The sequence below is a fragment of the Strigops habroptila genome, chromosome W (assembly GCF_004027225.2).
Source record: "Strigops habroptila isolate Jane chromosome W, bStrHab1.2.pri, whole genome shotgun sequence".
Classification (NCBI taxonomy): domain Eukaryota; kingdom Metazoa; phylum Chordata; class Aves; order Psittaciformes; family Psittacidae; genus Strigops; species Strigops habroptila.
Genome location: NC_044301.2, coordinates 12,792,356 through 12,819,637, shown reverse-complemented (window position 1 = coordinate 12,819,637; position 27,282 = coordinate 12,792,356). Strand labels below are relative to the sequence as shown.

The following is a 27,282-nucleotide window of genomic DNA, read 5'->3' as shown; positions in this document are numbered from 1 at the left end:
TCTGCTCTCGTGAGACCCCACTTGGAGTACTGTGTGCAGTTCTGGTGTCCTCAACATAAAAAGGACATGGAGCTGGTGGAGCAAGTCCACAGGAGGACCACAAGGATGATAAGGGGGCTGGAGCACCTCCCATATGAAGACAGGCTGAGAGAGTTGGGGCTGTTCAGCCTGGAGAAGAGAAGGCTGCGTGGAGACCTCATAGCAGCCTTCCAGTATCTGAAGGGGGCCTACAAGGATGCTGGGGAGGGACTCTTCATTAGCGACTTGTAGTGGTAGGACAAGGGGTAACGGGTTCAAACATAAACAGGGGAAGTTTAGGTTAGATATAAGGAAGAAGTTCTTTACAGTGAGGGTGGTGAGGCACTGGAATGGGTTGCCCAAGGAAGTTGTGAGTGCTCCATCCCTGGCGGTGTTCAAGGCCAGGTTGGGCAGAGCCTTGGGCGACATGGTTTAGTGCGAGGTGTCCCTGCCCATGGCAGGGGGGTTGGAACTAGATGATCTTAAGGTCCTTTCCAACCCTAACTATTCTATGATTCTATGTGGTGCGGTCCTAATAATCCTGTTCCGAACTGAAAGTGATAGTGGAACCTGCAGCACAGCTTCTGCATCTCCGACAAAAACAGCAGTCTTCATCCCCTCCTCCTTAACACACGGAACACAATCCCGTAAAGTATGTCAAGGTCGATCTGCACCGGCCTATTCCCCTTCTGTGGGGTATTTTCTGTTACAGCCTTCCACTACCACTGCTAACAAATTAGTCTCATCCTCGGTGCCTCGGAAAGTGTCCTGAACAAATGAGTTGGAGCTTAACATTACAAATTTCTTAACATTGTCTGGATCCAATTTAACTCCCGAAGCCCTTAAATCATGCAACCTGATGGCCCAAGAAAGCAAAGATTCTCCGGGCTTTTGTTTGAACCTGTCCATAATATCATTAATTGTGTGCTGAGTGAAATCTACCACATCCCACCTAACCGGATGACCTAGAGGGTCGTGTTCCAATTTCCTTTGTAATATTGTCTTTGCTTCAATGAACACCTCACCCTCTGAACTACTATCCAAATTGGTTGAATCCCACACCTCTCCATCCCATTTCTCAGGGTCCCAATTCCTTCCTGCCTCTGTGATCACTGTGTGCACTTTTTTCCGGTTAACTCAACCCCTTTGCTTTTGATATTTATATTGGGTGACCCGAACAGCCACTTTTTCTGCTACTGTTTGATAAGTGTCCAATTTATCAGTTAATAGTCGATTTGGGCACTGCACCATAACTATTTTTCCCTGCAATTCACAAACTTGTTTCTCCAAATCAATCTTCTGCATTTGCTCTCTGCTGATGCTGCTTTCGGTATGCAGCCAGCAGAATTCACCCTTATCTCCCCAGAGCAATCAATTCCTCCCCTTTTTCTACTGAAACTTTTTGCAAACATTTAACTACATCAGAAGTCCCAGTTCTCACATAAACCATAACACGACCCTTCAGCAGCTATGTTATGATAAGGTAATTGTTCCCAGCCGGGGCTATCCAGCTCCACCATCTTAGAAACCTTATTCTTTATCTTAAAAAAATGCCATTTTGTTTTGTGTCCTGCTGACTACGCCAAATTGTTCTGCTGATAGGCAGGGTACGCCACAAAATGACCATGCACTAGCTGTATAACGTGCACAGTTTATTAAGCAAGCACACTAAAGCGAATAAGTGCACTAACACAAATCGGGTATATATCTCTATATATACAGTAAATAAGTACAATGAAGCAAATCAGAGATCTATGCAGAGAGAGTAAAGTACAGAGGAAAATTAGCAATGCATCAAATCATTACTGCATAGAGAGAACAGAGATTAAGAAGAAATACATCACCAATTAGCACTGAATCATCATCCAGGCCCCCACTTCCAGCTGGGAAGCCCCGTTGCAGCCGATACCAGGAGTCTCAGGTAATTGGGAAAATTCCTACACAGTGCATCCACCCATAGGCGTGGCTTCAGATTTGGCCACAAGAGGGTCCCGCTTTTATACCCTTAGAAAAACAACCGGCTTTATGCCAGATCTCTAATTGTTTACTCGTGAGCCTGCGCAGTTTCTCATAATCTCACTGTTGTCCGTGCCGAGAGCGTTGGCCAGGCGCCCCAGTGCAGCCAAGTATGAAGGTCATAGAACAGCTTCACACCTATGTTTTCCTGTCTCTTTCCGACAAACAGTCACAATGAACTTAAATATATATACTCTACCAAATACACTGTGACAAAAAAAAACATACTTTATTATGTGTCTCAGTCATGAGAGGGAATCAACTCTCAGCTAGGATCCCATCCGTTACGCACTCCCAGCCAACTCAGTGTTGTCCACAAATTTACTGAGGGTGCACTTAATCCCCTCATTCAGATCATCTATGAAGATATTAAACAACACTGGCCCTAACACCGAGCCCTGAGGGACACCACTAAGTGACCAGTCTCCAACTAGATGTGATGCCGTTTACCAACACTCTTTGGGCTCGGCCATCCAGCCAGTTTCCAACTGTCGTAGTTTAAGCCCAGCCGGTAACTCAGAACCACGCAGCAGCTCGCTCACTCCCCCCCCTTCTTCCCTGCCCCGCTCCCGGAGGGATGGGGAAGAGAATCGAAAGAATGTAAATCCCATGGGTTAAGAACAGGTGTCCTGTCTCTGCTTCCTCCTGGCTTCCCGTGCCCCTCCTCCCTGGCAGAGCATGAGACTGAGAAAGTCCTTGATCGGAGTAAACATTACTTAGCAACAACTAAAACATCGGTGTGTTATCGGCATTGTTCTCAGACTAAAGTCGAAAACACAGCACTGCACCAGCTACTAAGAAGGAGAAAAATGACTGCTACAGCTGGACCCAGGACACCAACCCAGCAAAGAATCCACCTATCCAGGCCATGAGCAGCCAATTTCTCCAGGAGAACGCTGTGGGAGGCAGTGTCAAATGCTTTACTTAAATCCAAATAGACAATGTCCACAGCCTTTCCCTGATCAACCAGGCGGGTCACCTTACTGTAGCACCCCCAGGTCCTTTTCTGCTGAGCAGCTTTCCAGCCACTCTTCCCCAAGCCTGGAGCGTTGCATGGGGTTGTTGTGGCCCAAATGTAGGACCTGGCATTTTGCCTTGTTGAACCTCATGTCATGGCCACAGCCCATCAATCCAACCTGTCCAGATCCCTCTGCAGAGCCTTCCTATCCTTCAGCTGATCAACACTCCCAGCCAACTTGGTGTCGTCCACAAGTTTACTGAGGGTGCACTCAATCCCCTCATCCAGATCATCAATGAAGATATTAAACAACACTGGCCCTAACACTGAGCCCTGAGGGACACCACTAGTGAATGGTCGCCAACTAGATGTGATGCCATTTACCACCACTCTTCGGGCTCAGCCATCCAGCCAGTTTCCAACCCAGCGAAGAATCCACCTATCCAGGCCATGAGCAGCCAATTTCTCCAGGAGAACGCTGTGGGAGAAGGTGTCAAATGCTTTACTTAAATCCAAATAGACAATGTCCACAGCCTTTCCCTCATCAACCAGGCGGGTCACCTTACCGTAGAAGGAGATCAGGTTGGTCAAGCAGGACCTGCCTTTCATGAACCCATGCTGACTGGGCCTGATCCCTCTGTTTTCCCACACATGCTTTATGATCTCACTTAGGATCATCTGCTACATGACCTTCCCTGGCACTGAGGTCAGGCTGACAGGCCTGTAGTTTCCAGGGTCATCCTTCCTGCCCTTTCTGTAGAGAGGCATCACGTTGGCCAACCTCCAATCCTCTGGGACCTGCCCACTAGACCAGGACTGCTGATAGATGATGGGGAGTGGCTTGGCAAGCTCCTCTGCCAGCTCCTTCAGCACTCTTGGGTGTAACCCATCTGGCCCCATGGACTTGTATACGTCTAAGTGGAGCAGGAGGTCGCTAACTGTTTCTTCCTGAATTATGGGGACTTGAATCAGCTCCCCATCTCTGCCATCCAACTCAGGGAACTGAGTACCCTGAGGATGGCTGGTGTGACTATTAAAGACTGAGGCAAAAGCAGCATTAAATACCTCAGCCTTTTTCTCATCCTCAGTCACTAGTTTTCCCCTAGTACGCAGCAGAGGATGGGAGGTTCTCCTTGGCCCTCCTTTTATTGCTAATATATTTGAAAAAGTACTCTTTATTATCTTTTATGGCAGTGGCCAGATCTAGTTCCATCTGTGCCTTCGCCTTTCTCACTTTCTCTCTACATAACCTAACAACATCCTTGTACTTTTCATGGGGTAACTGTCCCTTCTTCCACAGGTGATAAATTCTCTTCCCCCCCCCGAGTTCAGGCAACATCTCCCTGTTCAGCCAGGCTGGTCTTCTTCCCCGCTGGTTTGATTTTCTGCACATAGGCACCACCCACTCCTGTGCCTTAAGGGTTTCATTCTTGAAGAGTGTCCAGCCTTCCTGGACCCCTTTGTCCTTCGGTAATGTTTCCCAAGAAATTCTGCCAACCAGCGTCCTAAACAGGCCAAAGTCAGCCCTCCGGAACTCTAAGGTGGAGGTTTTGCTGACCTTTTTTCCCCGACTTCTCCAAGGATTGAAAATTCAATCACTTCATGATTGCTTTTCCCAAGACGGCCTCCAACCATCACATCACCCACCAGTCCTTCTCCGTTTGCGAACAGCAAATCTAGTCAGGCATCTCCCCTAGTTGGCTCACTAACCAGCTGGGTTAGAAAATTAATCTTCCACACCCTCCAAGAACCTCCCGGATTGTTTCTTCTCTGCTGTGTTGTACTTCCAGCAGACATCTGGTAGGTTGAAGTCCCCCACGAGAACAAGGGCAAGCGATCGTGAAACTTCTCCCAGTTGTTTGAAGAACACTTCATCTGTAGCTTCATCCTGGCTGGGTGGTCTATAACAGACTCCTACCAGGATATCAGCTTGGTTGGTCTTCCCCCTGATCTTCACCCACAAACATTCAGCCTTCTCACTCACAACATTGAGTTCAAGGCAGTCAATGCACTCCCTGATATACAACACAACCCTACCACCTCTCTTTCCTTTCCTATCCCTTCTGAAGGGCCTGTAGCCATCCATTGCAGCACTCCAATTGTGAATCATTCCACCACGTTTCTGTGATGGCGATTATGTCACGATTTCCCTGCTGCACAATAGCTTCCAGCTCCTCCTGTTTGTTGCCCATGCTGCAGGCATTGGCATAAATGCATTTAAGTTGCCCTGTGGATCTGGACTCCAACAGTGGCATGCTACCCCGTGGCTCATGTCTAGCGAGCCTGGTGTTATCCCCTTCCCCCTTCAAACCTAGTTTAAAGCCCTCTCTATAAGCCCTGCTAGCTCCTGGGCTAGAATCCTTTTCCCCCTTTGGGACAGGTGTACCCCATCTGCTGCCAGCAGGCTTGGTGCTATATGAACTGACCCATGGTCAACAAACCCAAAATTCTGGCACTGACACCAGTCATGGAGCCAGGAATTAATTAATGAGATTTTTCTGATGTTACCATTGTCATTGTTTGCAACTGGCAGGAGGGACGAGAACGCTACTTGGCTCCTGAACCCTGCACCAGTCGCCCCAAGGCCCTGAAGTCCTTCTTGAGTCCCCTCAGGCTTCTTGAGGGAATTTCTTCATTGCCCACCTGGAAGACTAATAAAGGATAGTAGTCGCAGGGCCATACCAGACAAGTGAGTTTTCTGGTGACGTCCCTTACCCTGGCCCCAGGGAGGCAGCAGACTTCTCTGTGAGTCTGGTCAGGCCGACATATGGGGCCCTCTGTTCCCCTTAGGGTGGAGTCACCAATCACCACCACTCTTTTTTTTTTTTTTTCCTAGTACAGCTGGTCATAAAATGAGGTGTCTTCCGACTTTTCTGTGGGAGCTCTTCTAACCTGGATGATCCCTTATCATCATCTTCCTCACTTTCCTGATCCTGAAGTACCAGGGCCTCTGGGGGGTAATATGCCATCTACTCCAATGAGAAACCCATTTCCAACCTCCCTTGTCTTCTAGGCTCCTTCCATCTGCTCAATGGCAAGAAGGTAGTGGATCCTGAAGTTCTTTTGTTTCAGGTGGCTGGCTTGCTACTCTCGGTGACGGTAGAGTGTGGGTTCACCAGTCAATCTGCTCCTCAGATTCCCTTATGCTCCTTAGCCGTTCCCCCTCTTCCCGTAGCTCTACCACCATGCAGAGCAAATCATTGACCTGCTAACATCTTATACAGCCATCATCTAACATCACCAACAGGCTCTGGCACTCACTACAGCCAGATGCCTGGACAGTTACATGTTTATAAGGGACCTCTGTCTGGGTCACCATGTCCTTCCTGGCCAGCAGAGAGGACTTAGTTTTCTTTGCTTTCTGTCGAGAGGATGCCATCCTAGAGCACTTTCTCAATGATTGTTGGCTGAGCTTACCTCTGAAGCCTGCCAAGCTACTGGATCCTTTCCACTCACCGGCATGCGTGAACTGCCGTGCCACACCCTGGTCGCCCGCGCTCCCTAGGGCCATTTTATCTGCTCAGGATGGTGCCGTCCCTCCTGGCGCCGCCCCCTATGAGTCAGCTGCTCATGTCAACAGAGCCGCCATGTCCTAGACAAGTCCTGACAAGGACTTGAGGCTCCCTTGTTGGCTCTTGTCATTCAGGGTCAAGACTCCTGGACGCTGTGTTTTCCTCACACTCCGGTGCTGAAGGCATCCTCTCTGGAGCTACTCACCTTGGCAAAATGGTAAAATTATGGCTGTTCATGGTAGATGCGAGTTTGAGTCATGCAACAAAAACCACTACAACCTCCTGGTGGAATCAGATGCTAGAAAGACAAAAGGTATCCAAAGTCCAGCCCTAAGGTCTCATTGATTCTCCCAAAATTCAGGATAGCAGTGACACAAAGCCACAGGAAAGAGCATCTCCTTTCGCTCCAGCTCTCCTTTGTCAAGGATCAGATCAAAAGCTGTAAGATAAAATGATCTTCTGTCATGGTTTAAGACCAGCCGGTAACTCAGAACCACACAGCCACTCACTCACTCCCCCCCTTCTTCCTCCCCCTGTTCCCGGAGGGATGGGGAGGAGAATCGAAAGAATCTAACTCCCACAGGTTGACATAAGAACAGTCCAGTAACTAAGGTATAATACAAAACCACTACTGCTACCACCAATAACAATAATGATAAGGGAAATACTCAGGGGAGAGGATACAATTGCTCAACACCCACCGACCGATACCCAGCCCAACCCGAGCAGTGATCCGGGCCTTCCGGGTAACTCCCCCCAGTTTATATACTGGGCATGATGTGCTGTGGTATGGAATACCCCTTTGGCTACTTTGGGTCATGTGTCCTGTCTCTGCTTCCTCCCGGCTTCCCGTGCCCCTCCTCACTGGCAGAGCATGAGAGACTGAAAAGTCCTCGATCAGAGTAAGCATTACTTAGCAACAACTAAAAACATTGGTGTGTTATCAGCATTGTTCTCAGGCTAAAGTTGAAAACACAGCACTGCACCAGCTACTAAGAAGGAAAAAAATGACTGCTACAGCTGGACCCAGGACATCTTCAGAAATGCTTTACACTTAGTAATTCAATCAATACGCAGGAATCTTCATAGAATCATAGAATGGTTTGAGTTGGAAGGGACCTTAAAGCTCATCCAGTTCCAACCCCCTGCCACGGGCAGGCACACCTTCCACTAGACCAGGTTGGTCAATGCCCTGTCCAACCTGGCCTTGAACACTGCCAGGAATTGGGCAGCCACATTTTGATTTTGACTAATTTCTAGACAAAAAAAACCAAAAACAACAACAAAAAAAACCAAAAACAAAAAAAAAAAACCAACACAAAAAGTGTATCCCATTTTTTTAAGCAGTAGCTATTAAAGTGTTAAACTGTATTTTTCTGTGCAATGTTCCCCATGTCATAAAACTAATACAGGGATAAAAACTCAGGCTGAAGCACTGTCTTAAAAGGCCATGTGATAAACTCTGGCAAATGCCATGGGACTCACTCTGTACTAGCTCTCACCTGGACCTGCAATGGGCAAGACAGTCAGAAATACAGGCACTTGGTGAAAAACAGAATTAGGGTACATTTGATTCTCAAAACAGATATCGCACATGGCAAGACTGATTTCCGTAAGTGCAGCACATTCCCTTCTCCAGTTTAAATCTGCAAATGGTGGGCTGCACTGTTTATTTTCTGCTACCTACACAATGCATCAGATCTGCCTACTAGGAACACGTAGGAGCATGCTCCCCTGAGATACATAAGCTCCCATCCACTACAGAACAGGCAAAGACCACACAGTATCATGTTGTATTTCCAGCTCTCTGCAGGGGTATCCTATGCCACATCCTCTCTCGAATATAAAGAGATGCCACTTCCAAGACCAATGCAATCATCACAGATGGTGATCAGTTACAAACAGGAAGCATCCATCTTTCTGCTGTACTTCACAGAAGAAACCAGCAGCAAACAGTTCTCTCATCATCTCCACTACTCACTGCTGTCTCTGTCCCCACAGCAGATAGGATGGCAAGAGGTTCAATACAGGACAATATGCTGGGCAACATATTCTCTTCACAACTGTTAAGATTTACTCACAACCAGAGAGTTCCTGGTTTTTTTCCTGTATGGATGAGATTTCCAGTTCCCTGATGAGCAAAGTGATGTGACATTAAGCAGCTCATGAATCTCTTCAATTAATGCATTCTGCACAACAGAGACTTACAGGGAATTATCTGCAACCACAACAGTGCCTCATTCCCACTGCCGTGTCCCTGAGAATGAGTCGCTTCAATTCCCATGTCCTTGCTGCAGGCAGAGAGCTAAGGACTGTTCTCTGTCTTCATTAGCCAGGCAAATGGTGGGAATCAAATGCTGAAACTACTTGCACAAAACTTTAATTAGGGTTACCTTATTTTCTGCAACTATTCAAGCATAGTTACCATCAGCTCTCCACTCTGTGTTGATTAGGACTTATGTTACAGGAGATAACATTTCTATACCACCATCTTCAGGGAACAACTGTGTAAGTTTATAAACAGTACCAAGATAGCAGGAGGCTTGCAAGCAGCACATCGCCAACGCTGAGCTATATTACAAATAAACTGCAATGCTATCCTGGCACAGGACCCTAACTTGCAGGAGGAAATAAGACAGCAATGGCTGAAGAAGCCAACATGGGTAGATCACTCTGGGACCCAAATGTATGACCAAGCTCAGCACCATTCCCACAGGGAGACCCAGGGCCACCACTCTCATTTCTGAACATGTCAGCCCTTTCCAGTAAGTCATGGGAAGTGGAAGGGGGGAAAGAAGAGAGTTTTGAGATAAGTGGTATGCCTTACTGCTCTCCATCATATGAAGGGTCAGAAAGGTCTACTATGCCTGCAACATGGCTCTCCTAAGCCACTAAACTATTGCAATACTATGGCAATTTAAAAGATATTTTATCATTATTGAACTGGTTTAAGGGACATAGGGGTGTGACTGTAGCTGGTTTTACACATATGATTTAGGGATACTGTAATTTTCATTTAGTATAAAAGAAATCCCAGAAGAGACACAGAATCCATGTTAGAAGTGTTTTCAAACTTGAGAAATTGCTGAATACAGCTAGTAGCCTGTATGTGTTTCATGTGATTTGCAAACTAGAAACACTGGAATTTTAGGCCAGGAGGCTGTTATTGACTAATGGGGATTCTCCCTTCCCTCTGGAGTATAGGTTTATAGAGGAATAAGATCATGTTCTCTAGGCAAGTTTATACAAAATGATTCATCTCTAGTCAGCTGCAGTCAAGACATCTGCTTGTTTTCATTTCACTACAGGGAGCTTCACCTCCCTCCTTACCTCCAAAGGCAGCCAAGATTACATCCAATTGTAAAAAGAAAACTTCGACAATTTCAAAACTAAAACTTAAGTAGTCAGGTAAATTGCACAGAGGCCACAGATGTGCCTCTGCCCCACCTAAAGCACTCCCAAGAACATGAAGTGAAAACTAGGCTGAGGAAGTCCTATTTAAGCAACAGTCTATTGACCTTAGCACAGAGACATCACTGCTGTATCCTATGCTTTACATGGAGATCTGCCCAAATACATGAAGGTATTTCTTTGTTTTGAGAAGCCCTCACACATTCTACATGGGATCATGCAGAGGGGTCCTTGCGTGGTCAAATAAAGTTTGTGAACCCATGCCTTTATAGCTTTTCCATGTTAATCTGCACTCTGGGCATATATCCAATTAAAGCCTCATGTATAGATCACTAGGTTACTAACTGGCTTGCATGCTTGGGGGGAAGGGAAATAACAAGCTCATGACTGCATAATTTAACACTGCCTGTGCTTTCACTTTTACATGCACAAGTCTTTTTTAATCTAGTCCTACCATAAATAAAGAGTAATAAGGCTTGCTGAAGATACGGTTGGGTCCCTACATGCTGGAACACACAGTAGCTCATGGTGAATGCATTTACATTAATGCTAACTCCAGTGCAAAGAAGACAAGGTTTTTTCACAAGCACACTACAAAAACAGGAAGCTAAGGGGAAAACTTCCCAGTGTTTGGAAACAGCAGAGCATTGTACAGGCTTTTCTAACAAATGCCATGGAGGGGGGGAAGGGTAACACGAAATCAGAGCACAGCACAAGAGTCTCAAGACAGCAGCTCTCTAAAGATCACCAGGTACAGATTGTACAGGCAAGAGGCACAGGGTAAGGATTTTTCCCCTCCTATTTCTGCTAAGAAAATCTGATAAACAGAGACACAACCTCTCAAATCCTTGATGCTAAAGCTAAATAATGTAACACAGCACTGCACCTTTATCTCAGTTAAAGTGGGTATGATAAATGAAGAGGCATTAGGAAAAACATAATACACCATATTTAAGTATTTCCATGATTTTTAAGCTGGATTCAAATGGAAGATACAATGGCATAGGCCTCATACATTATGGGCTGCCCCAGAAGGCCATCTTCACCTCATATGAAAAGGCTGCACTGTGGACTACATCCCTTCAAGATGAGTCAAAAAACTCCAGTCACAAGCACGCTGCAGCCACTAACTCAGACTTGCCTTTTCAGCTGGAACACACAGATCCAATCTCTAAGTTGAAGCTGGTTTGTTTAAATTTTTCACATCATCGCCTCGTTTCTTTCCCTTCCCCCTTCAAGTCCACTCAGCCCATGCTGTAGTACCATAAATGCATACAGCCCGCATGATACATAGATAATGCATGTAGTTAGTGCTACCTCAATGCCAACTCACCCCAGGTTTAAAACCAAACAACCAACCTACACACCAGTCCACAGGTTTAAAGCAACAGAGGACTGATTCTGTATTTGGACAAGCACCGAGGGCGCAGTGCTCTCCCATGTCATCTATCTCCAAGAGGGAGCAGCTTTATACACAGTCAACTCCCAGGACAGATTTGATTTCACCAGATTTAAAGTACATTAATCAACCCAAGTCATAGAATCATAGAATAGTTAGGGTTGGAAAGGACCTTAAGATCATCTAGTTCCAACCCCCCTGCCATGGGCAGGGACACCTTGCACTAAACCATGTCGCCCAAGGCTCTGCCCAACCTGGCCTTGAACACCACCAGGGATGGTGCATTTATCACTTCTTTGAGCAACCTGTTCCAGTGCCTCACCACCCTCACTGTAAAGAACTTCTTCCTTATATCTAACCTAAACTTCCCCTGTTTCAGTTTGAACCCGTTACCCCTCATCCTACCACTACAGTCCCTAAGGAAGAGTCCCTCCCCAGCATCCTTGTAGGCCCCCTTCAGATACTGGAAGGCTGCTATGAGGTCTCCACGCAGCCTTCTCTTCTCCAGGCTGAACAGCCCCAACTCTCTCAGCCTGTCTTCATACGGGAGGTGCTCCAGCCCCCTTATCATCCTCGTGGCCCTCCTCTGGACTTGCTCCAACAGCTCCATGTCCTTTTAATGTTGAGGACACCAGAACTGCACACAATACTCCAAGTGAGGTCTCACGAGAGCAGAGTAGAGGGACAGGACCACCTCCTTTGACCTGCTGGTCATGCTTCTTTTGATGCAGCCCAGGATACAGTTGGCTTTCTGGGCTGCAAGGGCACACTGCCAGCTCATGTTAAGCTTCTCGTCAACCAACACCCCCAAGTCCTTCTCTGCAGGGCTGCTCTGAATCTCTTCTCTGCCCAACCTGTAGCAGTGCCTGGGATTGCCCTGACCCAGGTGTAGGACCTTACACTTGGCTTGGTTGAACTTCATGAGGTTGGCATTTGGCCCACCTCACAAGCAGGTCAAGGTGCCTCTGGATGGCATCCCTTCCCTCCAGCGTATCAACCGAACTACGCAGCTTGGTGTCACTGGCAAACTTGCTGAGGGCGCACTCAATCCCACTGTCCATGTCGCCGATAAAGATGTTGAACAAGACAGGTCCCAACATCGATCCCTGAGGGACACCACTCACTACTGTTTTCCAACTGGACATTGAGCCGTTGACCACAACTCTTTGTGGGTGGCCATCCAGCCATTTCTTTATCCACTGAGTGGTCCATCTATCAAATTGATGTCTCTCCAATTTAGAGACAAGGATGTCATGCGGGACAGAGTCAAATGCTTTGCACAAATCCAGGTAGATGACATCGACTGCTTTGCTCCTATCCATCAGTTCCATAGCCCCATCATAGAAGGCCACCAAATTGGTCAGGCAGGATTTGCCCTTAGTGAAGCCATGTTGGCTGTCACCAACTACCTCATTGTGTTTCATGTGCCTTAGAATGCTTTCCAGGAGAATCTGCTCCAAGATTTTGCCAGGCACAGAGGTGAGGCTGACTGGTCTGTAGTTCCCTGGGTCTTCCATTCTCCCCTTCTTGAAAATGGGGGTTATATTACCCTTCTTCTAGTCATCAGGAACTTTACCTGACTGCCAGGATTTTTCAAATATGATGGACAGTGGCTTAGCAACTTCATTCGCCAGCTCCTTCAGGACCCGCGGATGGATTTCATCAGGTCCCATGGACTTGTGCATGTTCAGGTTCTTAAGATGGTCTCGAACCTGATCCTCTCCTACAGTGGGCCTAAGGTCTTCATTCTCACAGTCCCTGCATCTGCTTTCCAAGACATTCGTGGTGTGGTCAGAGCATTTGCTGGTGAAGCCTGAGGTAAAGAAGTCATTTAGAACCTCAGCCTTCTCCAAATCCATGGTAGCCAGTTCTCCTGTTAGCTTCCGGAGAGGGCCCACGTTGTCCCTAGTCTGTCTTTTATTTGCTATGTACCTATAGAAGCCCTTCCTGTTATCTTTCACATCCCTTGCCAGACTCAGTTCTAACTGGGCCTTAGCTTCCCTAACCTGGTCCCTAGCTTCCCGGACAATATCCCTGTATTCTTCCCAGGCCGCCTGTCCTTGCTTCCACCTTCTATAAGCTTCTTTTTTCCCCTCTAAGTTTCCTCAGCAGCTCCTTGTCCATCCATGGAGGTCTCCTGGCCCTCCTGCTGCACTTTCTTCTAGTCGGGATGCAACACTCCTGAGCACGTAGCAGGTGATCCTTGAATATCAACCAGCAGTCTTGGGCCCCCCTGCCCTCTAGGGCTATATCCCATGGAACCTTACTAAGCAGGATCCTGAAGAGGCCAAAGTCTGCTCTCTTCAAGTCCAGGGCAGTGAGCTTGCTGCATGCTCTTCTCACTGTCCTGAGGATCTCAAACTCGACCATCTTGTGATCACTACAGCCAAGGCTGCCCTGGAGTGTCACATTTCCAACCAGCCCCTCCCTGGTGGTGAGCACGAGGTCAAGCATGGCACCTCTCCTTGTCAGCTCCTCTATTACTTGAAAGAGGAAGTTGTCTTCCACGCAGTCGAGGAACCTCCTGGATTGCTTCTGCTGGGCCATACCGTCCCTCTAACAGATATCAGGATGGTTGAAGTCCCCCATGAGGACAAGGGCCTGCGAGCGTGAGGCTGCTCCTATCTGTCTATAGAGCGCTTCATCCAGAGAGTCCTCTTGATCAGGCAGCCTGTAACAGATCTCCACAGTAATGTCCCCCATCGCTGTTCTCCCTTTGACCCTGACCCACAAGCTCTCTGTTGACTGATCACCTGTCCCCAGACAGAGTTCCACCATAAACACAAGAGCAAGATGTTAGAGTCTTCAGGCAAATGCTGGGCTCCAAAGGCAAAGTGGTTACCTTTAAGGGGTATGTCAATATTTAATACCAAAGTGCACGTCTGGTCCTGCACATTTCATTTAATTTCAAACTCATCCAGCTTTATTTCCCGTTTTGTTCACAGCAATCAGAAAATATGAATTATCTAACCTTAGAAAATGTGTTTTCAGCCAGACAAGACATGTTGACTGTGTCTGTACTTTCACCTTCAGCGACAAAGTTTTGTGCCAGCACATTTTGTTTTCTTCAATGTCCACATTATTTGGTTGCAAATCAGATGGGATTTTCAGTGCCAGGACTCCACCCAAGCTGCTTGCTCCTCTGGGAGAAGAGCAAGAGCCTGTTCTGTGCCTCTGGATGTCAAGATACTTTTTAGTTAAAAAAAAAAATCTAAAATTAATAGCAGTGACAAAAAAAGAAGTTGAAAGAAATACTAAACAAAGTAATGACTAATAATTTGTACTTGTGTAATCTATTTCATCAATGTTCCTCACCTCCATATACCAGGAAAGAAAACTGGCTGCATTTCATAACAAAAATGATCAGGAATATTATTTTGAGGCCTTACTACACAGCTGGAGCTGCTATTCCTTTTGTAAGGAATATATGAAGAAGCATCAGTATTCCCGCACTGAATAGTTGCACAGATTTTCATCTGGTTTAAACAATGACTGAATGACATCTGTAACATGACATTGTTTTCTCTTTCTCCAGACATCCAAATAAACCTCTCTCTGTTCTAACTTACTGTTGGATAAGGAACACTTCATTGAACATGATTCATCTTTACAAGGAATCAACAGGTACTCAAACTATGGGCATTTCATAACTGAGCAGTAAGACAAGGACACAGTTGGATCTCATTCAACACAGTCCATCCAAATAGATGGAAGTCTCCTCCACCGCAAAAGTAAAGGCTGTTCTTCAAAGAATCACCGGGGCTTTCACAGTTTTGGTCTCCTCCCACTTTTTCTCAGCGCCAAGATACTAAGCAAACTGTTGAGATGACAGAACACCATAGCTATAGTCAGAGCATCATGGAAGCCAGAGCATTCAAGGCAGGCTCGCACTCACAACTCTCCGTCACTGACATCCAATGGGCAAAGAAATCTCTCTTTGTGCAACTACCTTTCGAGCTGCCAAGAACAACTCGACACTGAGATCCCCAACTAGAATAACTGCATAGATACGAGAAACACTCTCCCAGCACTTCCACTGATTCTTAAGGAGATTTACAACCATTAAGAAAACAAATAGCCATCAAAATCAGGAGCGAAGATGCAGCCTGGCGGACAAAGCAAAGGAACTACATTTCTGCTCCAACCCCTATCAGTGATTCATCATGAACATTAGGGCAAGGCACGACATGCTACTGATTCTTGGTGTCCAACCTAAGACACTCCAGAGTGAACCACAGATGCATACACCAACTGCAAATTAACCATGAACCAACAGTAGCAGACATGCCTGAAAAGTCTCTCTGTTTTCCCCATGTCGTGGTTTGAGCCCAGCCAGTAACTCGGAACCACGCAGCCACTCGCTCACTCCCCCCCTTCTTCCTCCCCCCGCTCCCGGAGGGATGGGGAGGAGAATCGAAAGAATGGAACTCCCACGGGTTGAGATAAGAGCAGTCCAGTAACTAAAGTACCATACAAAACTACTGCTGCTACCACCAATAATAATAATGATGAGGAAAATAACAAGGGGAGAGGATACAATTGCTCACCACCCGCCGACCGATACCTAGCCCGACCCGAGCAGTGATCTGGGCCTTCCGGGTAACTCCCCCCAGTTTATATACTGGGCATGACGTGCTGTGGTATGGAATACCCCTTTGGCCAGTTTGGGTCAGGTGTCCTGTCTCTGCTTCCTCCCGGCTTCCCCTCCTCCCTGAAAGAGCATGAGACTGAGAAAGTCTTTGGTCGGAGTAAACATTACTTAGCAACAACTAAAAACATCAGTGTTATCAGCATTGATCCCAGGCTGAAAGTTAAAAAACACAGCACTGCACCAGCTACTAAGAAGGAGAAAAATGACTGCTATAGCTGAACCCAGGACAGTATCCACCCCTTATTCCATACCATTCATGTCATGCTCAGATCCCACATCTCTCAACACACCATCGCCCCTGTCCCATATATACACAAATATATACACCCACACCCACTGATGATAAAGCACTTTGGGATAGTTGAAGTACAGTGACATTGAAACCCAAGGACTTGCAGAATGAAATCATTATACTGTCATTCAAAAATTGTTTATTTCTGATTATTTTAAAGGCCAAAAATCATCCCTCTTTTTTTTTTTTTGTTCACAGAAGGTCAGACATTCATTTTTATGGAGAAAACATACACACCCTTAGTATTTTGATTAAAAAGTTGGATTCCACTCGGCAAGTTTCAGACACTTTATTTTTTAAAGCAGTTTCTACTCTACTATTAATAATACCTATCCCTGAAAATGGATAACAAAGTCTTAGGTGCTTGCACAAACAGAGTAAAACCATAGCCTGCTCATAATACACACTGATTGTATTACAGCAGCAAACAAAAAACTCCATGGAACAATAGAACCCCATTACAACAGAAACCAGACATGGTAAGAGACACCTGCCAATCCCAAAAGCTTGTATTCAAATAGCCAGCATTCTCTAAGCACTGGAAATCCAAAAAGCAAAAGCCCTTTAGTGACGGTTCCAAGCTTTTGACATCCCCATTCTTAATATCATGGAATTAGAGATCTGAAGTTTCAGAAGCATTGGATATTCATTTTTTCTTCATCCTTTTTGAAGCCCTGATTATTAATCTTCTCAATAACAGTGAAAGCAATTTCTTCTTTTTAATTTTTTTGGCCAATGAGAAAAATCGTGCAGTCTCTTAGTCACAGGAACAAGAATGAACTTTAGAGAAACTGCAACATACTTTGAAAAGTGCAAGAGCTCTTGCCTCCGAAACAAGTGTTAATTCTGAGCAGACAAGAGAGAGACACACTTCAAGGGCCCATAAAAGGCTTATTCCACTCTAAACCTCAGACTTTGCCACTGCCTCCAAAGCGAAAATGGCTACAGGTAGGAATATCAAGCAAGGCAACAGCAGAAGCAGCAGCATCATCTTCCTACACCTCCAAGAAATTTGGGGCAGCCCCTGTAGAGGATACACCCTCATGCAAGCTTCAGCCAGGACCACATGCCACAGCACTATTTCAGTGAATTTCAAGACCAAAATGGGGGAAGAGAGATCAATTTGCAGCAAGCAGCAATTTTTTCTTAATAAACCTCTGTTGTCTGGGGAAGAGATGCACGGGGGAGCTGGCACATGCCCCACAGAGCAGCAGCAGCGGCTGGCAGGACCTTTCTGGGAATACTGAATGAGAAGGGCATGCACCCCAGTGCAGTCTGACCCAGGGCTGCTCAGCAAGCCAAATCACATTTCCCTGCATCACTGACATCAGCTTACACTCCTCCCACGGTACCTTCACTTATCAGCTACGGGGATGTCAGTAAGTATATTTGCTGACCCACCACAACTCTACTAAATAATTAAACACTAATACACTGCAGCAAACCACGTGTCTTCCTCAGCTTTGCAGGGTATGAAGGTACAGAGAAAGCACTTGGTCCCATGGTCTGTCATGTCTTGAAGATGTTCATTGCTGTCCATGCCAGGGCTTTCAGACTGTGGTGAGCAGTCCTCATTAGTTTCTCTGTCCTCAGCCCCCATTTTCCCCATAGAAGAAAGTAAAGTCACAAACTCATTTTCCATCAGGACAGTGCCATCTAAATGTTGACATAAAATGGGTGAAATAGCAACAGCTTCTACATCAGTTCTGTCTAACAGTGAAATTTCTAGCAATCCTCTTGCTCACGAAAGAGCCAACCAAAGAAAAAAAGCAGGGCTCTATTCTGCAGAAAGCTGTATGAGCCTGGCAGCAAAGCCAGCTATCCCCCACAGCCAGCAGCCAACCTGAAAGCTGCACGTGATCTTTTGTTGAACCTTTCTGGCTCTCTGAACAACACATCCTGCCATTCACATTACAGGCAATGAATGGTAATCCCTCTCCTCATATTACCCTACTGATTTCAACAGGGTGAGACCAAGAATGTACGTGACCGAGTGTACTTCCAATTCACATTTTAGTCATTGCAACTTGACAAGTTTCTTAAGCTCAATTAGTAATGGCACACATCTAGCAGACATGCTCAAATCCAGAAAACACACAGATGCCTTTTTTCCCCAAGATTCCCCCCCTCCCAAAAAAAAAAAGACTTAAAATTATTTTAAAACATACTGAAAACTCAGATTAAAGCAGAAGGAAATAGCCTGCACCATAAACTCATGCCCTGGACACCACAGTCTGTGGACCAGCATGTTAACCTGCTTTTGTATTTCCCACCCTATTGGTCCTGTCCCATCAGACATGGGACAGCCCAAGTGGCAAAGTCAAGAAATCACTTTAATTACTGGAAATGCCAGTACTGGTAACATCAAATATCCACAAACCCTGAAACAAGACCACCTTCCTCCAAAACCTAGAGAGTATTGTTAAATTGTCCTAACTTTTAAGCCTATGTAGTGAAGGCCTTTTAATTTAGCATCTGTTTCTGACTCCTTCATGTTTTCTTCCACAACCACAAGAGCTGAAACTTCGCTCACCACTGATGTGTTCAGCTATAATGTATGCTTTTCAATTGTCTTTTCTCTTTCCTGGTATTGCCCCTGCATTCTTAAATATTGTGCAAAACAGGAAAATTTTATGCAATGATTTAATAATACATTGGTTTTAGTGGCAATTCCAGCCTACCATGTTTCCCTGTCTCCTCTTCCTCAACAATCTGGCAGACTATACACTGAAACAGATCAGTTCCCTGATCCAGTTAAAAGACAACAAATCTGCAAAAGGTTCAAACAGAGAAAGTGTTCCCCAGCCAGTTCACACAGATTTTCTCAACATGACCCTGCAAACTGTTAAACACATACAAAAGACAGATTGACACAGTACGGCACAGATGAAGAAATGGAACAGCACTGGCCAGGACTACCTAAGACAGCATTACTGCCAATGACACTCCATTGTCAGACTGTGCAAAAAAGTTATTTTATTGAGTGCACATACCTGCATAAGCACTCTATATGGATTACACATGCTAAAGCATCAATATCATCTTCAAACACACAATTGCTTATCGAATTAAGCACTACATATCTATAAACACATGCAGACACAGAACAAACTGATACAACTAGCACTGCTCAAAACACCAATAAACAAGCCACAACCTACCCATGCAACCCACAATCTAATTACTTCTAAAGACTGAACTATTTGAGGTAGGTCTCTTCTTTCATAAACCCTATACAGGGAGATGAGTAAAAACCTATTAGTCCAGCCATGCTTACTAACATAGAAGGAAATGAGAGTAGCCTTTTTATTGTATCATGTTAAAACTCACCTGTTATTTAGGAACTTCAAAAGTACAAAGAAGTTATATGCAATAAATTGCTAAAAAAAAAAAAAAAAAAAAAAACACAAAAAAACCCCCCCACAAAACTCCTTTCTACATATTAAACCTACCACCATTCTCCTCTGAAAACATCCCTCAGTGTACACAGTTCTGTCAATGATTTTGGTGGGACCAAAGCTTCAGCCTGTTCTCCCACTCTTGCTAACAACACAAACCTCAACTTGCAAACTGGAACATCAATGCAGATGGGACTCTCAACCTAGCCTTTCACCTCCAAAAAACTAAAGATCCTTTTTGTGGTTTACAGAATCACAGAATCGTAAAACAGTTTGTGCTGGAAGGGACCTTTAAGGATCATCTCATCCAACCCCCCTGACCTGGGCAGGGACATCTTTCACTAGATAAAGTTGCTCAAAGTCCCATCCAACCAGACGTTGAACACTTCCAATGATGGGGCATCCACAGTTTCTCAGGGCAGTACCTCCTTTCCTAGAAGGACCACACCCCATCTTCGATGATCTAGCACATTCTTTCCATCACCAGTTAGAATGTTCCACTACAAAAAAGATGATCTCACAGCTCCACGAAGGCCCAGCCCCATGAGGGATGCTGAGCTCCTCCAGTCCCTGCTCTGATACAGGATCAGGTCTCTATTGAGGACCAGAGGCAATTTAGAAGCTTCCTCAGGGGGACTATTACCATCATGCTGTGGCTAGCACCACATCTTTACTCCCCAGCCAAAACAAAAAATGAGGCAGAAGTATTTCTGAGTATCCTTTTTATTTATGCTCCTAAGCATGTAAAATTTACTGCCTGGGTGTTAATGCTAATAGCTTCGAGAGCTCTCCATCAATGAATATAGCTTCTGTTTTCATATTTTATAAGCTCTGTGATATATAAACACATACCTTAACACTACTGATTTATAAATATGCTTTTTAGCCACTGTAGGAACTATATATTCAAAGGTATGTTTGATAGGCATTAAACAACTTTAAAGAAATACCATTTTTTCTTATGCCGAGCTACTAACTAATATAGCAAAAGAAGTTTGTCACAACAGAGTAACATTCCATTAAATCACCAAGTCTTTAGAAAAATTTGGGTTTCATTAATGCAGGTGCATGCCTACGTTCACTTCTGAAACAGAATCTCAATTTCACCAGCATAGATAACACAGAGCAATTTGGTCTCAATGTGCAGAGAATTCTAAATTATTATGGGTTATGCGCCAATTACAACATCCAATGTTCTTTCTGATGTGCCTGAAGAAAATACCTGATAGATAGCAACAGAATAGGCAAATCATGTACACCAAAAACTTCTTGTCAAATGAAAACAATCATTTGCAATAGTAAAGAATGAGAAATGTTAAATTTAAATAATAATTTATCATTCCAATGTTACAACAGATAAAAAAAATCTTAAATTGCTTTGTTATTTATGTGTTCATACTTATTTATACATGTAATGATGGCAGGTCTATCAAGCTAATTTTGAATCACATTCATAGAGCTCCATCAATAACACAGGGCTTAGGGACAGCACTTGGTTCACCAGACAGTTTACTCCTTATTATTATAGCTAATTCATAATTATTCTATTTAGAATATGGATAACGCTACAATATTCCTTTTCCAGGAAAGCTTAAACAAAAAAAAAAAAAACCAAACTTATAAGATTGCTTTGAAACTTCTGAGCTGTGCATAATACTTCCCACTTGAGCTAATTGTTTTTCAAGGGAAATTTAATTTTAAAAAGTGTGTTTTTCTAACTAATAGGAACCTGTGTTAAAGTACACAAGTAGTCCAGCTTGATAGGAATTTTTGCTCTCTCTTTACCAAAAGAAGGAAGGAAAGACATGCAATAGCATGCTGAAACACATGCAGTAGCAGAATTGTTGAATTTCAAAAAACAATTAGAAGACAATTTTCTACTCCACTTCTCCTATTTGAAACAGATCATCCTCCCCCACCTCATTTAATATTAATTGGGTATGTTCTTGTCTCTAGAAAAAAAATACAAATGTAGGTCCCTAATCCACCTACATTCTTGTTTCAAATATACTTCTGATTAGCTATCTTGTCAACAAACTATTGTCCTCACATCACTTTTGTACAGGAAAAAGTGTAAGAGACACATCTTTTCAGGATTGTCACCAGCTTTGAATACGACATTACATTAAACTCACCTGCCAAGGCAAAACCAAGAAATGTGAAATGGACATGAAAAGCCAAAGTTTCCACCTCCTTGAAGGATAATAATGAGTAACTTCATGGTTTCAATTATGTCTTATCTTCCCAGATGGGAATTAGAGAGGTCGTCCCTAGCCAGGGAAAATTAATCACTTGTTTATTCTTCCCTTGCCTGCTGCGCATACATACGTACTCTACAACTCATTGACCTAAACATCTACTCCCAACTGGTGAAAGAAAAAGAAGGAAAGAAAAAAGCAGGGCAGAGACATGAAACGGACAAGGCAGAAGGACATTAAAGGCATGGAAGTTCAGTTATGACAGCTACCTTTAAACTACTGAAAATTAAAATTTAACATGTCTGCTGAAGATAGCCACAGGGTTATTCTTCACACACACACACACGGAGTCACACAAGGAATATTAAATTGGATTTTACTTCTGTCTTTGTATTTACAATTGCTGCCCTTCAGGCTGTGCAAGGACAGATCTCACTAGGAAAAAAAAAATTAGTAAGAGAGCTACTTATGAGTTTGGTAGGTGTTTATAAAATAAACATTATTCCTCCCATGGGGGAGAAAGGCAGATTAATCCCCAGGCAAGCTGATGCCTGGCAAACAAAGTTTCTTAGTATCGAAGTTTCCTACTGGGACTTTAGCATTTACTTTTTTTAATAAATAAATAAATAAAGTTACAGATCTGTATTTATTGTCACCAAATAAACCTTAACCAGAATGAAAGCCTGGCCAAGATGGGAGTGAAACTGTACTACATTTTACCCATTCTTTCACAAATGAGAAACATGAAGGAAACAATGGAAACAACACATAAATCAGATAAACTCCCAACACCTACAGTTACAGGACTCTCCACTCCACAAGCTAATACCTTTCCATTTGTTAACTGAGCACATATACCAATTTAGAATATTATTATTTTATTAACATGGACTTACTTTAATTGTAACAGTTGTTTGTGATAATGTCAGGAAAAGCACTTTGTAGAGAACATTATTTTATTCCTCCCTGAATTTAGCTAAGAGGCCTAATGCTTGTTCCATTGCATTCTTGTGTAGCGCTTCTGCTATCTTTGCTATCTTGTCAGCACAAATCATGTAACTGTCTAATTAAAAAAAACAGAAGTAATCACATCTCAAAAAAAAAGTAGGTAAGGTCTCATTATTCAGACTTATATATGGGCACATACAGTGTCTATTCATGGAAAAAGCTGCAGATGAACAATCCCATGCACAAACTAATGCTAACTCCTATATTACAGCCCAGGCATTGACAAGTAAGAGCTTGTGGGAAGAAAACTTGAATTCAAATATGTCTCAAGTGACAACAAAAAAAAAGGATAAAATCAACAAATAACTTATCCACTGTAGTCAGGGACATAATTTGCCAGATCTGGATTTAGCTGTCATTACAACTTTTGCTTTCAAATGCAAAACAAAGTGATGTTATTTTCCTGTTCAATTTTATTCACATTATATAGAATGCAGTAAAACTGGTCATGCCAGAGGATTTGCAAAGGGATGATGTGAAGATCAATTACTGGCTGCTCATAAAGCACCCTGCCAGTGGAAAGACCTATGTGTAAAAATAACCCTGTTATCAAAGTTAAGTGCTCCCAATGCTCACTTTCAATGGATGGTATGGATATTTTTCCACAGCTCTTGAAAACCAAATTAGTTGTGTTTAAATATCTACCTGGGGTTAAACTGCCATGGATTTTGCTTAAATCCCACCTTTTCAGTTAAAAAAAAAAAAAAAAAAAAAAGAAAGAGTAGTAAAATCTAGATATCATAGAACCAATGTCTGAAAGATACCTGCTAAACATACCCACACATTCAGGCAACAAGTGAACACGGATCTTATCCTAGTGCCCCAATTACCCCATGGAAACTGAAGACACTATTTGAAATAATAAAGCACAGATATTTCTGCGACCAACGGTATTTACTTGGTGAGTTAGTACTGAAAAAAAATATAAGGCACAAGACCAAGCACAAAGAGCACTGCTGAACGAAATGGAGCCTGCAACGGTACGTACAATGTTTTAGTATCTTCTTGCTATTTATATACGTAAAATAATTGGGAATGAGAACATGTCAATGTTAATTAAATCACAACCCCATAGGACTTCATACATTTTTTCAGAGATGGGTTCTTTGGCAACAGCTTTGCCAGCAAGCAGAGTTTGATGTCTCCTGTACAAATACGACTTCATGCCTAGTATTGCCACACTGCAGAGATTAACATCTGAAGCATCATCATGCCTCTCTCTACCAGTATCTTTCTCCTCTGCTCAGAAATAATCAACTATGGATACTGCCTGGAAAATGCCTCATCTCCACTGATACTCACCTTCCCCTCTACACTGATGGTATCTTAATAAAATGAAGAGCTGCAAAAACTCATAGTGCTCATGTCTTTCAGGGGGTTTCTCAATGCTCGACTGAGTTTTCCTTCTCCCTTTACACAGTAGTTCCATCAAAGAAGAATATTCCCTTAGAAACATCCTTGACAGCCCAGTGGAAATGGTAAGCAGGGATGTTGTGGCACAAAAAAAGAGCTTTGTGAGAACAGGCAGATGGCCTACCTGAAGGTTAAAGTAGCTCCCACTGAAAACCTGCTTTGAATACTCCACACCAGAGCATGGTGCAGGGGAGACATTTACACACACAATGCCTCTGCATATCAAAGTGTGAAAAAATCCACCCTCTGAGCACAGCCCCGGCTGTATGAAACCCATTTCAATACACCATTAACAGAAATCTACACAAAAGCCAATCCACACTCTCATATCACCAGTGTCCTATAGGAAGGCCAGAATGAAGTAATTGAGAAAAATGATACATTCACATATAAATCAAAAAGTGACAGGATTGAAGTGCTGAATGATTAAAAATCAGTACAAAGCATGTTTTGTAACCTGTGTTAATCACTGTTAGACAAAATATGGGTGTAGTCATATCACATACTATACGAATGTTCAAATAACACTGGTCATGAAATTTTAAGTTGTATGTGTTAAAGACTATCTATTGTACAGCTTTTGTACCACCTTGCATTTTTCTCTAGCATCATTTTCCATTAGGAAGAAAACCGTGAAGGAATCTCCATGTTTTACAATCACATTGCCAGTGCCTGGGCAGGGTATGATATGACTGTCAAAATCAGAGCCCCAAAACCAGGCCTAAACCATCCAGACCGTGCAAACCCCAAGCCTTCACTCTCGAATTAAAAGCATCCCTCACTTCCAACCTGGCCAATGTGCCAACAGGGATCTGCCGGCTTTGGGTTTTGATTGAAACGGCTCAGTGTGGCGATTTCGTGTCAGTATCATGTAGAGAAGGAATTAAAATTTAAAAAGGGGGGAGGGGGCAAAAGCCCAAATAATATTAATAATAGTAGTAGTAAGAAGGAGGATAATAACAAAAGACTAGACTTGCTCGAGAAACCCCACCGAAACTGCAAAATTAAATATCCCCAGCATTACAAAGAGGGAACCAAACCCCCGCAGGCATTCCGGAAGCCCCCCTCACACACACAAGATACACACAGCCCCCGGAGGGGCCCGGCGCGGACCCGCCGCACACACCGGCGCAGGCGTCACCGTCCCCGCAGATGCCCCGCGGGGCGAGGAAGCCGCCGGGGCCGCGCTGTGGCCGCCCCCCGCCGGGCTCTTACCGTGGCCGAGGCAACGCTGTTGTCCGCCAGGGTCAAGTGGTGCGGCTCCCACCGCCGCAGAAACTTGGAGGCGAGGATCTTGCTGAGAAACGTCCGGGGGTGCCGGATGACACACACCTGGATGTCCCCCTCCTGCAGCAGCTTGTACCTCATGCCGTTGCCGTGGAGCAGGGCTCTCCGGCACGGCGCGGCACCCATTTTATTCCCCTCGGGAGCAGACATCTCGCCCAGCGGCGGCTTGCTCTCCTCAGTCTGCCTGCAGTCGCTGCCTCCACCAGAGCCGCCGGTGCGATCCATGGCAGCCCCGCGGGTCGGGGTGGCGCTCGGCGGCGGCCGCCCGAGGACACCGGTCTCTACGGGCGGTAGAAACGAGTGTAACCAAGTAAAATAAAATAAAATAAAATAATAAAAAAATTCAACCCCACGCGGCGGATTAAAAAAGAAAAAAATATTAAGAAAAAAAAAGCCTGCCAAGGGAAGATGGGGGAAGGGACTGAACCGCACCGGAGCAGGAGAGGGGGCAGGAGGAAATGGAAGCGATAAAAATTCTTATTCAAACTTTCAAATCCGCCCCCGGCGGGTCCCCCGCGCCCTCAGAGCGTCGTGTCCATGCTCGCAGGCGGACGCCGGCCGAGCGGAAGATCGGCTCCTGGCGGGGGCTGCGGACAAAAGCCGACGGTGGCGGCTGACAGGGGGACGTCCAGCCGCGTATCCTTTCTTCCTTCCCCACGGGGCGGGTGCCCACGCGCGCGGCCACCGCCGCAAGAGGAGAAGATGGTGAGAACAGCGAGGACTGCCGACAGCCTCTCGCCGGAGCGGCGCCGGGCACACCCGATTGGCTACGGCGGGATCATGTGCCGCCCTCCCTGACGTCAATGGCCGCTGAGGGCAGCGACCGCGCGAGGTGCGCGGGAAGCGGCGCGAGCGGCTGTTGCGCCACTCCCCTTCCCCCTCCTTTGGCCTCTTCCCGTCAGAGGGGCTGCGTCCCCGTCCCGTCCCCCTTAGGGGACGTGGCTGGAGCGGGGCGGGTGGGAGGTGCGCGGGTACTCCGCACACCTGCGCGGGGCAGCCCCGCCGCCATTGGGCTCTCCGCCATGAGAGGAACCCCCAGCGCGGGGAGGACGCGAGGGAAAAGGGGCGAGGGGGTAGTGAGGTAAATCTCGCTTTGGTTCAACCCTCGCGCTGACGGGAGCCCTGGGGGTGGCCGACTCTGCCATGGGGAGGAGGGAAGCGTGAGGTGATGGTACGCTACAGGTTGAGTTTCGGGCGTAGTCATTCCGGTATTAAGGTTTTGTGCAGCCGCCGCAGAAAAGGGCGAGGGAAGCCCCATTCCTGGTGGCTGTCGCTTCACCAGTGGCTCCCCCACTGGTGTTCCTCTGGCTTCACAGGGGGACTGGGAACTGCTGTGCTCCCCTGAAGCACGAACCTGGGAATGGCAGGGGGTCGGAGCACAAGCCCAGGAGAGTGGTACCTCGCTAGTACCATGCTGACAGTCCATGAAGCAGAACAGTTGTTTACAAAAAAAAAAAAAGTGAAAAAATTAATTCCCTTCTAAGACCTCTAACTGTTTAACAGCTCAGCTGTGTGCAGTATGGATGCCATGTCAAGAGGAATGGCACTGTTTATACTTGCTTCAACTATACTTTCTCAACTATTTAAAAGGTAGCAGTAGAACTTGGATTTCCTTTTCAATTTCCTCATTTGAACAATCAGGTTAGGACCAACAAAAAAAATATTACACTTTATATAATACATGCACTTGCTATTAAACTGTGGAACTCATCGTAGTGGAT

General features: G+C 45.1%; 1 protein-coding gene across 1 annotated transcript in view; it reads right to left on the bottom strand.

Annotated features, from left to right (window-relative positions):
- LOC115618971 (C-Maf-inducing protein-like) overlaps positions 1–26,192 on the bottom strand; it is a 184,072-nt gene extending 157,880 nt beyond the window's left edge. Inside the window, exon 1 of the mRNA XM_030510968.1 lies at positions 25,490–26,192. Coding sequence (XP_030366828.1) covers positions 25,490–25,786 — 297 coding nt within the window. The 5' untranslated portion in view covers positions 25,787–26,192. The remainder of the gene's footprint in view (positions 1–25,489) is intronic.
- Between the last annotated feature and the right edge of the window lie 1,090 nt (positions 26,193–27,282).